General features: G+C 39.8%; 1 protein-coding gene across 5 annotated transcripts in view; it reads left to right on the top strand.

Moving 5' to 3' along the window:
* Positions 1–18,246, top strand: part of LOC121693191 (nectin-3-like protein) — a 104,175-nt gene extending 85,929 nt beyond the window's left edge. For all 5 annotated transcript variants that reach the window (XM_042072494.1, XM_042072503.1, XM_042072509.1 and 2 more), the window contains 9 exons: positions 9,460–9,801; positions 11,015–11,317; positions 13,911–14,019; positions 16,507–16,676; positions 16,937–17,003; positions 17,092–17,110; positions 17,367–17,452; positions 17,608–17,617; positions 17,860–18,246. In XM_042072494.1, coding sequence (XP_041928428.1) covers positions 9,460–9,801; positions 11,015–11,317; positions 13,911–14,019; positions 16,507–16,676; positions 16,937–17,003; positions 17,092–17,110; positions 17,367–17,452; positions 17,608–17,617; positions 17,860–17,946 — 1,193 coding nt within the window. In that variant the 3' untranslated portion in view covers positions 17,947–18,246. The remainder of the gene's footprint in view (positions 1–9,459; positions 9,802–11,014; positions 11,318–13,910; positions 14,020–16,506; positions 16,677–16,936; positions 17,004–17,091; positions 17,111–17,366; positions 17,453–17,607; positions 17,618–17,859) is intronic.
* The last annotated feature ends 269 nt before the right edge of the window (positions 18,247–18,515 follow it).

Genomic DNA, 18,515 nt, shown 5'->3' with positions numbered 1-18,515 from the left:
AAATACATTGCCTGGATAGCAGTATCTGTTGCTCAAAACCTGTATACATCATTTAAAATCGATTGTACTTTGCCAAATGTGCAAGATGTCCATGCTGTAGGCACTAATGCTCTTCTACACCGTCATAGATGTTGGGTTTCAAACTGAGCATTAAAACAAGTTGAATAGGTTGGATACTTGGATAGGCCCTCTCCCAGGTGAGTCCATGATTTCCAAACAGAAAATGTTGCACATTTTGATTTGTCTAACCACAGGACCTTTTCCCATGTTACCTCAGTCCGTTTAAAACAAGCTCAGGCCCAGATAAAACAGTGGTATTTTCTGTATCATGTCTCAATACAATTTTGGCTGTAGTTTTTTTGAATTGAGTATTAAACTGTGCACATAGACAATGGTTATCAGAGGTTTTCCTGAGCCCATACAATGACCGGTCTGGAAACAGATCTGGGGCTCGTTTCTAGAAAAGTTAGCAACGAAGTTGTTCAGCCACCATGGTACGACGTAACTTGCTACCAAACAGTGACATTGTTACACCTGTTTCCAGAAAGCATCGTACCTGTGTTGCAATTCGCTACCCCCGGCGTTTGAACACCGTAGTTCGAAACAACGTTGTTGATGATGCAGCGATGCATATCATTGGTGGAAACAGTGGCAGTGTAATACCCAACCCCCTAGAAATTCTCTGTCACGGCCTACATCAACATTTTTCTAATATAAACCGAGTGATTAATAACCTTACTCTCGCCAGATGAATTTCGTTCCGCCTACCTCAACTCATCCATCTGGGATCGATCCATTGGAGTGGTGCTTCAGAAGGCCTTATTAAAAAAATCCTTGCATAAGATTGGATAAGCCACTTGTCCATCATCTATTGACGTGCTACTTCAACCACTCACATCTATGAAACTCCCGCCCTGCGTCCTGATACCATACCATACAATCTCGTGCCGAAATCACTCTCAACGGAACCGATCCCAGATGGATGTGAGTGGAGCAAGGCGGAGCTAGGTGGAACGAAATTCATCTGGTGAGAGTTAATTGATTAATGCTGGTATTGTCAGTGCCATCAGTAAAAACCTAAACCTATTGCAAGACAGTTGACTTAAGCCAACCAATATGTGCCATTATTTGTTTTAAATATCTATGTTGGAAAAAATATATAGCCTACATGAATTTCAGGGTATCGCAAGTTTTGATGACTTATCTCTTGGCTTAACGGCAGAGCGTCTGCACTTTGCGCGGTCGACCGGAGTTCGTATCCTATCTCTCCTTTTCACTTCTGAGTAAGAGTAGGCCTACGAGACACGTCAATACGTTTTGACCATAAATATTTATGCATATAGTTACTCTACATCGAGAGACCAATAGGTACATGACATCAGTCAAAAACAATTGAATCCACGTGTCACACTAGTTCACCTGCAGGTAGCTAGTAGCAAGAGGACAATCTCACTTCATAAGAAAATCGAACCTACAACGCTGGGACAACAAGTCACCTGCTTTAGCCACTACACCAAACCGCCTAACCAAAAATTACGAAGTGGATGTTTATCTCGTGATTCAATGATTGATCTACAGTGTTTCCCCTAGAAATTTTTCCAGCAGCGGTGCTATTACTGGGGGGGGGGGGTTGTTGCGCATTTTTTTTTTTTTTTTTTTTTTTTATATCATACCTTCGTGTTTCTTTTGTGGACATTTTCAGCTTTCTTTTACATTATTGGTTAAAAATGATAGAAGAAAAATGAAATGGCACAACCCAGAAAAAGATTTACAATTTATTTAAATTTGTCTTTAATGGCAAAGGCCACACCCAATCTGCGAGCACTTAATTTTTCTGGGCTTTTCAAAGAACATCTCTAAGGCTCTTTGGTAATTGAATTGAATTGTTGGGGGACCATTAATGCTGACACGCATGCACGTAGCCAGATGCTCTCCTTGTAGTCTATTTCTCAGTCCCAAAACAACAAACCCACGTATAAAAAAGTAAATACTCACTTTTCTTCTACAACACTCCCACAGTTACCATACAACTCACTCACAATTAACTCGAAAAGGACCTAGGCTACTTGATTGAAGTGCGACCGTTCGTCTCACCGTCAAGAGAACGCTGAAGTTATGAGAACACGTCTTTCTGATAAGAGAATGTAGGCTCCTATGTCTAATGCCGCAAACGTAGAAAAGGTCTGTTTGTGATAGCCTATTATAGCTAAGTGGACAGAATTTAGGCTATACGTATATGCCAACATATGCTCATATTTCCTTTAACTATCAGAAAGTTTAAACAGGCCTAGACTGTGTTCGCCTAGCTTTCCCATGCAAACATTACATGTAGCCCTACGCTAACGTTACAAGTCTAGGCTACAATTAACGTTAAGACCATACACCTTGTAGCACATTGGTTTACTCTATTGCATTACTTACGTTTTAATAATTTGTCGTTGAATGTTGATGGAGGCTCATCTTTGGGAAATCAGCTCTCTGGATAAAATTGTCAGCCGGAGCAAGAGTTCTCAGAGTTGACGACACCGGACGTAAATCCAATCAGCAGAAAGAACCGCATCACAACAGTAGGCTAAATCGCAACAAACTTTTTCCCCCCATGTTAAATTCATTTCGGTAATCATGAATTGGTTTCTTTTATTTGATGTAGGCTAGGAGAGGAGGATGCATGTTTCACATTAGTGTCAATGTGTCAAAGCAGGCTTTGGATCAGAGGAATTGCTCAAGCTTAACATATGGCATAGGCTACAAGCAAATTCACGGCATACAAACAGCTTCGTGATGAAATATAACTAATATCATTTTTTATTGTCACCAGGCCTATAAGTAGGCTATTTATTGTGTAACCTACAAGTGAACGATGACACCATAGGTTACACTGTGGCGGAGCAAGACCCCATCAGTCGGATAGCTAAACAATGTAACCGTGTTCAGATCGTAGGCTAGCCATATGGGCTGCAGACTTGTCTTTGGGCTTGTAATCACCTGACACATCATGCCGCATATATGTCCTGAATAATGAGAGGCTAAGTGCGGATTTGATGCGCTTAACTTACTCAAGACTTTCAGAAAACAATTTCGAGATGACGTTGGCCGTTGTGCTTTTACAGTGTGTTAAGTGAATCTCGTGATATTATGTTGCAGCGGCGCTGAAAATCCAGCGGCGGCGCTGCGCCGCTGTTAAATACACTGTAGGGGAAACACTGATCTATCCTGTAGCTTAATTTTGATTAAGAGACTGACTCCCCTACTTGGCTCATTCTGGTATTTATGTTAATTCAAGTATTGCCTTGCTTTTTGATAGGCTAGTATTATAATCTTCACAGACTCTTAACATCAGCACAGTGATAAATGGATCCTTGTTTGCGATTGAGAGTTCAAACTACCTTTTCTAGAAACACCAAATCCAAGAACGACGGAGCGAACTACCAAGGTTGTGATGCAAGTTAGCCGACGACACTTTCTAGAAACGACCCCCTGGTTTTGATGCAGTGCCATGTAAGGGCCAAAAGACCACAGCCATCCAATATTGTTTTTCAGCTCTTTCCCTTGTTTGCAAAGATTTCTCTAGATTCTCTGAATGTTTTAATAATATCCTGTAGATGATGAACTTCCCAAATACTTAACAATTTCATGTTAAGAAGCATTAAAATGACATTGTTTCATAATTTGTGCACACATGTTTACACAGAGTGATGAATACCCCCACATATTTACTTCTAAGAGACTGCCTGTCTGGGATGCTCTTTTGCATACCCAATTGTGCTGCCAATTGACCTAATTAGTTATGAAACATTGCTTTTGTTTTCTTTGTCATTACACAACATTTCCAGCATTTTGTTACCCCCTGTCCCAACTTCTTTTTTTGAAACATTTTGCTGGTATCAAATTCAAAATTAAAGGAGAAATCCGGCCAATTTGAACACGGAGCTCAGTTGATCATGTTCATGGAATACTGTCGGTCAGGAAAAACATGAAAAAAAATCGGTGCTGTCTTATGAGGGCATGTTCTTAACTGTACCTTTGTGCCTCCTAGACTCAAAATATCATAACAAGTGCTGTGCAACATGAACAGGGTCCTTACATGACACCACCGTGTGAGTTCAACCCAATAATTGTGAAGAAGCAGTATAAATCCTGTGTAGCCTTTGTAGCCTAGGCTGTCAGCCTACTTGTTTCCCTCCATTGCCTCCTGTTAACTTCATACCAAAGTCAAACTCATGCTATTTCCCATTTCCACTGAGACCAAACGTGAAGTGTATGTCCAAAATAACAATGATTCAGCATTGCAATGTTTATATATTAATATGAATGACTGTAACAACATGGCAACTCCAAATGAGAGCTGCAGCTGCACGCTACTGAATGGAATATGGAGGACCAAAGATGACAGGATAAATAAATAAATGCAGACACTGGGAAGCATTATAGTTTGATACTGCAGCTGAAGTTAGACTTGAAGAAGAATCTGTCTGTTCACCGATTCAGCCATTTCAATATTGATAAGTTGATTGCATTTCTATATTAACATGCTATATTAGACAAGTCAAGTCAAGTTTATTTATATAGCGCATTTCATACACAGAGGTCATTCAATGTGCTTTACATAAACAAAACCAAACAATAATAACAAATAAAAGCATAGAAGGGCAATATAGTCAAATAATAGTTAAAAGGTAAAGATCATAATAAAAAGAAAACATAAAACACAAGGTAAAATCATTTAAAAATAAAGAATAATTAGTAAGCAAAAACAAAGGCAAAAGTAGTAAAAAAAGTAATAAAGTACTGGACCAAGTAGACTAATTATCAAGGCAGATTCAGAATTTGTAACTCGGCACAGTTAGCAGAAAGCATCTGAGAACAGTTTGGTCTTAAGTCTAGATTTAAAACTGGCTACAGTTGGGGCCTTTTTAATGTCATCCGAAAGTTGGTTCCACAGCTGAGCCGCATAGCAGCTAAAAGCTGCTTCACCATGTTTAGTTCTAACTGTAGGTTTTACTAGCAGGTTTTTCACCTGGGACCTGAGAGGACGAGAAGGTGTGTACTGCTGAAGCATGTCTGACAAGTATTTAGGTCCTGCTCCATTTACTGATTTATAAACAAGCAATAGTGCTTTAAAGTCAATTCTGTGACTTACTGGAAGCCAGTGCAAGGACTTAAGAATTGGAGTAATGTGGTCAGTTCTTTTAGTTTTTGTTAGAATCCTAGCTGCTGCATTTTGTATCACCTGAAGCTGTTTAATAGTATTTTTAGGAAGGCCTGTGAACAGTCCATTGCAGTAATCAACCCTGCTGGAGATAAATGCATGAATGAGTTTTTCTAAGTCATGTTTTGACATCTGAGTTTGGAAATATTTTTGAGGTGGTAAAAAGCTGATTTAGTTATTGCTTTCATGTGGCTGTTGAAATTTAGATCACTGTCAATTAATACACCAAGATTTTTAACAGTATCCTTTGCCTTCAACTCTTTTGTGTCAAGGAGAGTGGCAACCCTAAGTCTTTCCTCATTTTTACCAAATATAATTACTTCAGTTTTTTCTTTGTTCAGCTGAAGAAAATTTTGAGACATCCAGGTGTTGATTTGTTCTATACACCGACACATAGATTCAAGAGGACCATAGTCGTTTGGTGATAGAGCTAAGTAAATTTGTGTGTCATCTGCATAGCTATGATATGAAATCAAATTATTTTGAATGATTTGTCCAAGTGGGAGCATATAGAGGTTGAATAATAGTGGCCCCAAGATCGACCCCTGGGGAACACCACAGGTCAAGGACGTTGGTGTTGAGGTACAGTTTCCGATTGCACCAAAGAAGCTCCTTTCTTGTAGACATGATTTTAGCCAGCTGATAACTATGCCTGTAAATCCAACCCAGTGTTCTAGTCTGTGTAGTAAAATATTGTGATCAACAGTGTCAAATGCTGCACTAAGGTCCAGTAGCACTAGGACTGATGTTTTACCTGAATCTGTGTTGAGGCGTATGTCATTGGAAACTTTAATGAGAGCTGTTTCAGTGCTGTGATTTGCCCGAAAACCAGACTGAAAGTAATCAAAATACCCATTTGATGTTAGGAAGGTGGTTAATTGATTAAAGACTACTTTTTCAATAATTTTGCCAATAAAAGGTAGATTGGATATGGGCCTGTAATTGTTTAGCATGGAGGCATCCAGGTTATTCTTCTTGAGAAGTGGCTTTACAACAGCTGTTTTCAGTGACTTAGGAAAAGTGCCAGACAGCAGTGATACATTTACAATTTGAAGGACATCCGCCGCTATGAGGTGAAAAACAGTTTTTCAAGTTTAGTTTCCCTCTGTTTGTTGCTGGAAGTTCAGGTTGTTGAATTTATAATTGAGCAGATATGATGAGTCTGATTTTGTCAATTTTACCTTTAAAAAAAGATGAAAACTCATTGCATTTATTAGTTGAGAGAAGTTCAGGCGCTAATTGAGAGGGGGGATTTGTTAACTTATCAACAGTTGAAAATAGAATACGAGTGTTATTTGAACTTCTATTGATAATGTTAGAAAAGAAAGACTGTCTTGCTTTGCATATTTCAGAGTTATATGTGCGGAGCATCTCTTTATGGATTTCATAGTGGATCTGAAGTTTGTATTTACGCCATTTTCTTTCAGTCTTCCTACACTCTCTTTTTAGAAGTTTAACTGCTGGATTTTGCCTCCATGGTGCTTTCTGTTTGTCCTTAACTTTCTTGAATTGTAATGGAGCAATGTCATCCATAATGTTTGCCATTTTTGCATTAAAGTGATCAAATAAGTCTTCAGAGTCTGACAGTTGACTTGACTTTAGTGAAAGTGCTTGCTCAAAGAGAGCACTTGTCTGATCATTTATGATTCTCCTTTTTACCACCATAGCTGTGTTTTGAGTGTGTGGGGACATAGACACATCAAAGAACACGCAGAAATGATCAGATAAGGCCAGGTCTTTAACAGCTGTGGAGACATCGAGACCCTTTGTGATAACAAGGTCGAGGGTATGGCCGAGAGAGTGTGTTGGCCCCTTTACATGCTGTGTTAGGGAGAAAGTATCGATTAGTGCAATGAATTCCTTGGCATAGTTGTTTTCAGGATTATCCACATGCAAGTTTAGATCCCCTGATATAATAAGACAGTCAAACTCTATGCAAACAACTGATAGCAGTTCACCTAGCTCTTCAAGAAAAACTTTAGCTGAATGTTTTGGAGGCCTGTAAATTGTCAGTAATAAAATCTGAGGAGAAGACTTAATGCATGCACACAGATATTCAAATGAAGTAAAGTCACCGAATGACGACTGATTGCACTGAAAAGACGTCTTGAAAATTGTGGCTATCCCCCCACCTCTTTTATTTGCTCTGGTAGCACTCAAAAAACTGAAATTTGGGGGAGCTGATTCGATGAGAGTAGCAGCACTGTTTGCTTGATCTAACCATGTCTCAGTTAAAAGTAAAAAATCAAGGTTGTGTGTGCAAATTAGATCATAAATTAAGAATGATTTGTTTGAAAGAGATCTGATATTTAGGAGTGCTAGTTTTGCTGTAAGTGTTGGGGAAATATGATCCATGGGGGAAATCTGAGGTTGATGTGGTACGGGTAGGAGATTGGACTGGTTTACCCTATAAGCTCGATGCATTTGTGTTCTATTTCTTGTCAATACAGGAATAGAGAATGTCATGGGCTTACTGGGTCCCGGCATGTTCTCAAAACTACTGTCAGTACCATTTATATTGCAGGGACCCTGAGAATATCATGCAATACAGTCATCATATAATTGTCCCCTGCTGCTGCCATCTGTATCTTCCACTGAACATTCCATGCTATATGCCGGCTGAGAAAATGAACTAAGAGGTTGCTGCTGCTTAAGAGATCCTTCTAAACGGGGAGGGGGAGGGCGAGGGGGTGGAGGTGCCCTTCGCTTCTTTGGTGCTAATGATCTTGGGCTAGTAAAACTCTGCATGGCTACTGGTCTCTCCATTCTTGCAGGGAACATCATGTGCTTGGGTGGGGATGGTGATGGGTATTCAGGGGATCCTGTGGAGTTTGAGTGGGTGATGGGATGACGGGGTGGGGATGGTGATGGGAGATTAGGGGGGTTTGTGTGGCCTGGGGAGTTTGATTGGGTGGGGATGTGATTGGGTGTGGGTGGTGATGGGAAATCAAGGAGGTTGGGGTTGAAAATTGATCCAGAGTCTCCATCTGCCTGCTGAGGTTCTGGGAAGTTTGTTGCAGATGCTCCGCTTTCAGCAGGTATTCCAGTAGTGTATTCCATGTTGTTGTGTCTTTGTGGTGACAAGGAGACGACGGAGGTGGGGAGGGGTATTGGTACTGGTGTTACAACATGACCCTTCCTTTCTGATATCCTCTCAGCAGCTTTGATAGGTGCTATCTCCTCATGCTCATCACATCCATTTGTTTGCTGAGATTCCAGGGAGTTTGACGCCAGTGATTGACTTTGAGTCATTTTAGCAGCACCCATCTTATCTTGTCCAGTGGACATGGCTTGGCATTGTTGAGCTGGTTGTTTATGTTTCTCCAAGGTCTGCATTTCAGTGGAGGCTAGTGGGTGGTTATCAGAGGGCCCCACAGCAGGGGAGGTTGGGCATATCTCTGTTTCAGCCTGTGCAGAGTGTTTTGGTTTAGCTGAGTTGTTGAGGTCATCCGCTTGTTCCGTCTGTATGGCCACTGAGCGCTTATCAGAGGCTCGGCTCAAGGTTGGCAGAAAAAATGTTGGGTGCAGGAGAGAGAGGTGATAGTATTCGGTTAAGATCTTGGCCCCAGTCCAACTCAGCTCTGAGCTATTTGGTCTGAAGTATTCCCTGCGATTCCAAAAAAGGTTAAAATTGTCAATAAAATTCATCCCAACTGAAAAGCATGTTTTTGCGAGCCAGGTGTTTAAACTGAATAGTCTGGAAAATACAAAGCTTCCCTCTGCTGGGAGTGGGCCACTGATGAAAATTTGTATTCCAAGCTCATATAGGGCCGAGAAAAGTTCCTTGAAATCTTCTTTGACATACAGCTGTTCTCTGTAGATGTCATTTGCTCCAACATGCACAATGATGCACTTGATAGTTGCATATTTTGACACCAGTTCTGCAAGCTTGTTTTTTGTATCAGACACTGAAGCATTTGGGAAACAACATACAATCATCCTTGTATGTTGTTTCCCAACAAGATAGAAAATAACTGTGTGTGTGCTGTAAGTGGTTAGAAGAAATGAAAAAATCGGAATCGGAATCGGTCCATCGCTACTTTCATGTACTTTTTCTCTTTTTTATGTTCTTTCATTATGTAATTTCCTGTGTGTTTGCACTCTTATTGTCTAGCCAGGCTACCATAGTCTACAAAAAACAAGTTGTCTACTGAATGGTAATAGTTTAGTGTTTGTTGCTATGGTCATGTACGTTGGCACATTGCAATCTTTTCTTATTTCAACATACCTATCTTTTGTGTTTTCAACAGCCCTCCAAATTATTGGTGTTGATAAAGAAGTCATTGCCGGAGAAGACGTTGAATTGGTCTGTCAATTATCTGGAGCTGAAGTTGTCATTCAGGTAGATTGGATGAGAACAACACCGAAGACGGTTCAAAAAAAGATTTTCACAATCATAAGAAATAGGAATACAACACCTGAAGAAGTGAATGATCTCAAAACACGTCTTAAATTTATTGGGAATATTCAAGAAGGCGTAGCAAATATTCTTTTAAAGAATGCAAGTATTAAAGATTGTGGGAATTACTCCTGTAGCTTTACTTTGTTTGAAGGCAGTCCTGTCAAGAAATCCATCCAGTTGACTGTGCATGGTAAGATCATTCTATTTATACAATGGTAGTTTGAAACCAAACCCAACGTGATGTTGTGTAATTGAGTACATGTTTACATTAATATTCAGAGTATTAATCTTATTCAGAATAAGACAATATTGCAAATATGGTTACCTGAGTTTGTAGTAGACTACTCTGTTAATATTCCTGTTTACATGTCACACAGCATATTCTGTTCAATAACGTCTCTATCAAAGTTCTAAAGTTACTTTCGTGAATGTTTTCATACTGTAGTAATATTATAACTACCTAAGCTATACTGCCACTATGTCGCTACTATGCAGTCTTACGTGACTCAGCCCAAAAGTTTAGCCTACCTTTTTCATTCCCGACATCTTTTCAGAAGCTGCACATAGCTCCGCTCATAAAAAACTTTGCGAATAAGATTGGAATACTCCACATATTTTACTTTGGTTTAATGGTTAAGGGCCGTTCACACCAGGAACGGTAACTATAACTAACACTGACCAACGATAAGGAAAGTCTCCCTTTGTGTTGATGAATGTGATGGATTCTGATTGGCTGTCAGCTTTGTATCATTCTCAAAATTGCTCTGAAAGTGATCCCCAACTATATTGTTTTTCATTTGTTATAGTTTGTGTGGACTTTGTCATTCATATTATCTAAAATATATATATTTTTTGCTGTTATCTTTTAAGTTATTGTTCTTGGTGTGAACGCCCCTGTAGAACCCAATAATGTAATAACTTCCCGATAATGTAATAACACCCAATAATAGTAATAAAAATCCCTTTTTAACGCCAAGAAAAATGTAATAAAGCCTAATGTAATCATTTTCCAATATTGTAATAACTTGGTCAAAGTCGCCACCAAGGAACACTATCCCCCACACCCACACACACACCCTGTGAGTGCATTCCCTCTCTGTATCAGAGTTAGGTTTATAGTTTGTGCAGAGATCTTTTCAGTATAGTCACTTTTCAATCTATGCCAAAACCCACTTAAAGTACATCTTGCTAAAGAGTGCCATTTTCAATTACCGGTAATCTGACAATAGACCATGAGTCCAGCCAAAGTCATTGTTTTCAAACAAGTACCTAGATTTTTTATAGCCATTCCCTGAGTTACAAAAATGAGCACACTTTCCTTTTATTTGCATTTAGTGTATTCTATGCTACACACCTGCCTTGTGATTTTACACAACAACTAAAAATTGTTTTGATGTCTTTAGCTCCACCTGTGGTAAATGTCCTCACTGTTACACCCTTGGTTGGCATAAGTGAGGTAACTCTTGCAACCTGCAGTGCTGACAACGCATATCCTCCTGCTGAGGTGTCATGGAATGCCAGCTCTCTTGGAAGCACAGTGAGCATTACATCAATCTCAACTGTGAACCCAGATGGCACTAGCAATGTCACCTGCAATCTTCTGGGTCTACCTTCCAGAGGAATCCAGCGCAAGGAAGTCCTGTGTTTGGTCAGACACCCAACATTGAATGGACAGCAAATGTTCAATTACTCTATCAACATCCATTGTGAGTATCAATGCTATATCTTTACAGGGTTGTTTTCTATCTCTGCATTTTCACACAATCAGAGAGTACAGTGACAGAGGGGGCATTTGTGATTTCCAAGAGGGCACAATTTTTATTATTTTTTGTTCTTTTTTATTCGGGGGTGGGGTGGGGGTGAGGGTCGTTGGCGGTGCGCAAACCTCTCATGTCACATTTGATGAATTAATAGATGTTAACTGTGACCGTGTGTAGAGACCCAGCTGTGCTCTAACATTAGGCCTACCTTACCTTGTTACCACCTAAGGCTCTTACATGCATGTTGCTAAGTGCTGATAACTTTGCCTGTCAAACAAATGTTATCTCCACGATTGACTTTGTTGTGATAAGAACAAACTATTTAATTTGCATGCATCAGTAGCCTATCTAACTTAATGACAGTTCAGCTCGGTGTTCACTAAGGTTGGCCTTATCAACACAACAGTGCAAATTCTGTGCTGTAACACTCTTGGATTGTTCTGAGTCAGGTAGCCTAGGCTACAGAGGGGAGTCTCCATTGTGTGTGTGTGTGTGAGAGTGAGAGCCGGAAAATTGGAATGTTACGTGTCTCTGTTTTGGTACCATTCACAAATGTTTACATTGGAAATAGATAATTGTGCACCTTACAGCACCGAACTGAGCCATACTGCTCGGAGGAAATGAGCCAGTATTGCTGTGCTGGCTCAGCTCTCATCGGACCGTTTGACCGATGGTTGACTGTATCAACGTTAACCGATCAAAGTTGTCTGTAGTCGGTTAAAAAAAAGAATTCTAAATTAGGCTATTATAGACAGTGGACTAAACGCTAGTACAGTTAGCGCTCTCATTCCAAGATCTTTTTGTGTGAAGTGAACAAATTATCCCTCACACTCAATTTTTCATAACTCGCCTGTTTGTACTTAATAAACCAATAAAAACATTTGGCGCGAGGTCACAGTGTTTGGGTTCGCACGCTCACAAGGTTTGCGAAAAGTAAAGGCTACTAAAAAACTCGAGGTTAGAGCCAGGGCAGACAACAGGATGAAGCGTGCAAAGACCATTTCACCAAAAAGAATGACACAGATGTAAGTTTCAACTTGTGTGATGGTGCTTAAAGGAACACGCCACCCAATGTCAGTAGTAATATATGTTCTTACCTTAACTTTCACGAGTTGAGTCATACCTCTCCCGTGTCGGTACGTGCACTCAAACACTCTGGTGCGCGGCACGAATGTGTTAGCATGTTGCTATGCTAACGGGCTCAGACGTAGCCAGACATAGAAGTAAAACATCCACGTTTTCCCGACTTAAATACAGTTGCACGAGTAGTTGATAAAAATGTCAACGGTCACACAACATGAAACGTGGCAATTTTCCAAGCGAATAAACAGGAGAACTACAATGTGTGGCGCAATAGCACTTGGGAGTACTTCGAACTAGCGTAGTAATATTAATTAACACCTAATTGTAGATCCTATCCACCACAGAGTTTAGAATCCATGCTTGATCGACCCCTCAGCCTCCCCCTCCCCTCTGAGCGAGAGAGAGGCACACACACTAGAGATGTGCTGATGGGCTATTATTTCAACCATAACTGCATAGCAAAACTTATCATCCATCAGCCATCCATCAGCACCAAAGTTTTTTGACCAATTTTCAAAACCGCACCCGCCCACCATCCGCTGGTTGTTTTAATGTATATGGGTGATGCAGCGCTGCTGACGTGAGGCTAGAAAGCTCTTGCCTGTTCTAAAAGGATTGATCCAACTGCCTACTGACTAGCCAATCAGGGGACGTCATGTGCCACATCTCTCGGCCAGGGTTGGCGGGCACCATACCATACCATGTGCTGATTAGCTGTGCAGAAACGCTGTCAAGACCGTGCTAAAATTCGCTGATTGGCTCTTCAGAAATGACGACAAAACACTGCCAAAATTTGTGTCTGTAAAAAAAGTTTTGTACCTTTGTAGATCCAATTTGCACACGAAAGATAGATGTCATACTTCTCCCAATTGCTGCCTAATTGTATGTGCAAAGACATAAGTTCCTTTTATTGCCTGTAGCTATAAAGCTGTTCCACACACATTCAAACTAAATCCCTGTGGACAACTGTTTTTCACAAGTGCACAAAATATTTCTGCAGGTATGCATTTTTTTTTGCACACAGACAAATTAATTCCATAGCTACAAAATGGTTCTACACATCAAGGACACAATGGTGGCAGCTGGGAATTGAACCCATGACTTGTGTGGCTATTGCATGCTAGCCACTACACTGCTGTTTTGTTGGTGATTGTTTTCTGCCCAGAACTTGTTAGTAATTGTGTTGTTGTTGTTGGTTTTGATTGGCCGGTGTGTGAAACTCCCATATCTATGGAACTAGGCATCTCTCCTGTCTATATTTCATCCTCACCACCTGTGGCCTGTCAGTCAGTAAATCCAGGATTCCGTTAAAAGTGGATTTCAGGACTCCAGGATCTGCAAGCTTTGCAGGCAGATTGGTGTATGTTGAAGACAGGACTGTAAATCCAGGGCACCCATGCATATGTTCTGTTAGTGGTAAAAGTTTGATCTGTTTACAATTATTTTTTTCTTTTAGATCCCCCTGATCCTGCTAAAGTGACCACTCTTCAGAGTCCCCCTCCATCTGTAGTGTTTCAATGTCAAACAGACGCCAATCCAGAGGATGTACAATATAAATGGAGAAGGTACAATTTGTGGGATGGTGTTTGAACTTTACTTGGCAAAAAAACAATTGGTTTGTACTGGTGTGGAAAAGTTGCCCTCCAGTTAAACTTTTCCCCAAATGCTCCCGACGTTGTCCCTACACATAACTGACAAACATTTCCCGACACACACGCACACACCTGCACACGGCACTTGGCAAGTTCATTACACGCGATACCGGTTTAGCGCGTTCTGAACACATTCATATTTCACCGTCACATAGCGTCACACATATTTCTGTACTCACCAGTTTTCATCCACAACATCTCCGCAAGCCGCAAGGTACTCGCTGGTTTTGCTCCACCAAACATTTCCACCACACGCACCAGTATTCCCACGCCATAGCACCATAGACAGTAAAAGAAATGGACGAACAGACTCCGTCGTTTTCAATGGGAGGGCACTGAGTCAAATAGAACGATTTTTCAGTTGGTCCCCCCAGTACTGCGCAGACTCACACTTAACTTCGTGACGTTAGCCATCGAACTGAATCTTGTAACTCATATGATAGATACACAGAAATTCTTCTCACACTTCCTTCGCCTTCAAAGTCATCAAAGTTAAACATTTATTTATGTATTATTATTAATATCATTCTCACCAAGTCGTGTTAATGTTGAAGCTACCATACATGATCATCTTCAAAAACAGTCATGCTAAAACAAAACAAAAAAGTTATAGCCTTGAAGCTAATCTTCTTTCCACTTTTCCGACCTACGGTCAATCCATCGAAAACCTCTGAAATGATTAGTGCCGTTTTAAAAAAAAAATAGGTTTGCTTTTTTGTATTATTATTAGGTTGCCTCTGTGTAATGCTTTACCTTAACATACGGTCGTGTATGCTAGGTTTTGCTCATAGATATATCTATGGGTTTTGCTTATGAGTTACCGTCATAGACAGTAAGGTGGACTGAGCTTCTTATCCAAACAATACGGTTATCTCCCTACGGCGCGAAAGAGAGATTACGTCAAAGCTAGCTTCCCTCCAACCGAACAAGCTAACTATTCTTCTTACGGGTAACCAACGTTACAGGCGAGGTAATGGAGTCTGTTTTGCCTTTGTAGTGTTTATGTAGATTACACAGAAGCTACAATATCGGCACAGGATATATGTTATATGAAGTTATGGTATTTAAAAAAAATCCTAGAATGAATGGACTTCTATGGGAGTTAGCAGAGAGGTGGTCCCTCCAGCCTACGTCGATTCTTCTACTTCCGGGAATTCGCCTGCCCCCTTGCATAGCACCTACACTGACTGCATTCACTTCCCTGTTGTGTGTCCCGCCATCAATGATCCCCCGAGAAACCCGAATTGTCAAAGTTGCAATCTTTTTGTATTTTTTTGTTTTGATGGCGTGTCTGTAATTGTGGTTAGGGTTTTGAACTGGTTTTAGGGAAAGAGAAAGTATATTTTTTTTATAGCGTAAAATAAGGGTAAAATTGTTAGGATCAAGGCATGTTTGAGTGACGTTTCTAATGGGTAGGCCCATAAAAAGGCTGAGCTTCTGTCATTCAGGAGAGAGTGGCATAGGGAGAGCAGCTTGCTGTGAGTCTGGTTTGTGAACATTTAACTCTGTGAATCCCTATTAGTTTTGTATTGGTTATTTTGTTTAGTTAAGTCTTTAATTGTGAGCAACCCTCGTGTTGATTTTTGTTTGTAGCCTTTTTTCAAAGTTTTTGTTTATCACTTTTGAACACTGTAAATAAACCAGCACTCTTAGCACAAAGTTTGCACTTGTCTGTGGTTCGTCAATGTCTCCTTGTACCTTGGTTGCCTGAAAGAGCGCGCATCCCCTTTGTGAGTTTGGACCGTGAGGTCTCATTCTTCACAACTGGCTAATGTTATAAAATAAGACCATCAGAGCTGTGAACTTCAATCAGTTTACCCGTTAGCATATTTCTGTGTTGTCACATTAGATTAGTTCAAATGTCATCATGCTCAAACCACAACTGGTGCCAGTTGACTGTTATATCTAGCAGCTGTTTTATAAAGCCGTCCTCCAGAGCATCTTGTCTTTTGGTTTGATTTGTGTTTTGGTAACGTGCACAAGCAAGATCAGGTCAAGCTGCAACGCATGATTAAATTTCCAGTAAGTCAGCGGGGCAATGGAAGGATGCTTCAAAGAAGGATAAAATATATTTAGCAAATCATTTGTCCCCTCAGCAATCAGGCTCTTATAAAAGACACATAATAAAATCAATGGACATAATGGTCTACCCTCTTAAGTTATTGTATTGCACTGGATGCCCAACTTATTATCTATAGTGTGTGTGTGTGTGTGTGTGTGTGTGTGTGTGTGTGTGTGAACTGTTAGGCTTATTTATATTTAGGATTTTTAGTATATGTGCGTGGTGAGTGTGTCTGTGTGTGTGGGGGGAGGGGGTATCTGTGTATCTGTATGTTTGTATATATATCCCCTCTTTGGTATGATAAAATTAACTTTGACTTTGACTTTGCTCCTGCACAGGAATGGAGTTCCTCTCTCCGATAATAGAATTACAAAAAATGGAAGCCAACTCCACTTCCACAAATTAACATATGACATGAATGGCCTGTATGATTGTGAGGTTTCAAACTTGTATGGGTCAGCAACAGGTTCATTGCATGTATTTGTTCCATTTCTGCACCAATGTACTCGTGAGTATTTATATTTATTTATTTATATATATATATATTTATTTATATATTTATTTATTTTTAATTTCAAAAGTTATGGATTATTTTAATCATTATTTCCAAGTCAATAGTTTACTGAGCTGTACACATCTCGATATACAATGTAAAATTGTATCTGCATTTAACGCATGGAATTATTTGTTGCATTAAATCTGCTTTAGCATGAGGTAGAAATGTGACATCGATCCATTTTCTATCCCTCACACTCTTTGTCATTACAGGAGATTACTGTTTAATCTGGAGCATTTTCACCATATTCCTAACTCTCGGTTGTATATTATGTGTCAGGTAAAACGTATTACCTATAAATCATGAGTAAAAGATTTATATGTGTTTTAACTGAACCTTAATGTTTTTTCCTTTATATTTTCAACAGATTTGTCCTGAAACATTCGGTAAGCTATGTTTCTGTTTTCAGGTGTATATTTGTCAACAAAATATTGTCAGTGTTGCGTATGTGCCATTTCCCCCTTTGCATTTATCCCCTTTATTCCTCCATATCCCACAATGCAGCATTATGCGTTTATTCAAGAATTTCTGAAGATGATGATTTGGAAATGATAATTCAGTTAACTGGTGGGATATAAAATGTGATTTCTACAAATGTTAAATGTTTGCTGGCATTAAGGGTGAGTTGAAATATTTTCCCAGTTTGCAACAACATGTTTCGACAACATGTCACGACTGGGAAGGCAACGTATGGAAACCCCACCAAACCGTGAGCCGATCTCAGGAGGGTAAGTACTTTAATATACAGTACATGTACTCAGTAAGTCATATTTTATATTATGAATTGCAGTGCTAAATGACTTTTAATTAATTATAGTTAGTTCAAAGTTTACTGGGTCTACTTTTAATCCCTCTCTTTCTTGCTTCCCTTTAATTTTCCCAGTCAATTATCGGTAAGCTTTAATCTTCATTTCCTTTAAGAATCAGAGAAAAATGTTTCACATGCCCACAACAGGGCAAATATGACATGTACCAGTAGACACTCACTTCTCAAGTTATTTTTATCATGACTACATAATGCAGTTATTGAATAGTTGTTGTACTTGTTTATGTGTTGCCTGAGATGCTGTCTGTAGTACTAATGATTATCTTTTTGGAGATGTGTGAAAATCATGTTGTTTGTGTGTCTTACTAGGGTAGATCACAGTCACAGGAAGATGCAAGAGAAGGATCTTCTGAGCTGAGCATGATGCGTGAAGAAGCAGAGTCTCAGCAAATATGACACGTGACATTCTAAGTTTTCAGATTTAATTTTAGTTGTTTCGGATTTTTTAAAGTAGTGTTCACCGTAGTTCCAATTACAGGGGGTACAGGGGGGTACTATAGCCCCCAATGAAGACCCAGTACCCCCCAAAGACACAGAAATATTAGTTTTGGGGGTGGTGTCAGATAATTTTTCTGATATTAATTTTTACAGTTAGGCTACAATACAAGCAGTGTTGTAATGTAACGGAGTACAAATACTTCATTACTGTACTTAAGTAGAAATTTCACGTATCTGTACTTTACTTCGCTATTTAAATTTATGTCGGAGAAAGGCAGAGAAAAGCGCAGTTTACACTAAGGATTGAACGATTGATAAATACGATGGAAACTTGGGTCTGACAGCGTTCGCAATGTGTGGTTTGTCCATGACGCTGATAACGCTACGTTCGCAAATGTACGTACATCTGGCCCTGTGTGTCTAAACATGCTTTAATTAGCTTACACTTTAATGAGCTGAATTTTGAGCTTACAGTTCTTTCACCAACCTATGTGTTTTACATTAACTTACAAAATAGATAGGCTACT

Source organism: Alosa sapidissima, chromosome 2, assembly GCF_018492685.1.
Source record: "Alosa sapidissima isolate fAloSap1 chromosome 2, fAloSap1.pri, whole genome shotgun sequence".
In the NCBI taxonomy this organism is placed as follows: Eukaryota; Metazoa; Chordata; class Actinopteri; order Clupeiformes; family Clupeidae; genus Alosa; species Alosa sapidissima.
The sequence above is the reverse complement of the archived record's forward strand: the minus strand, read 5'-3'. Positions and strand labels throughout refer to the sequence as shown.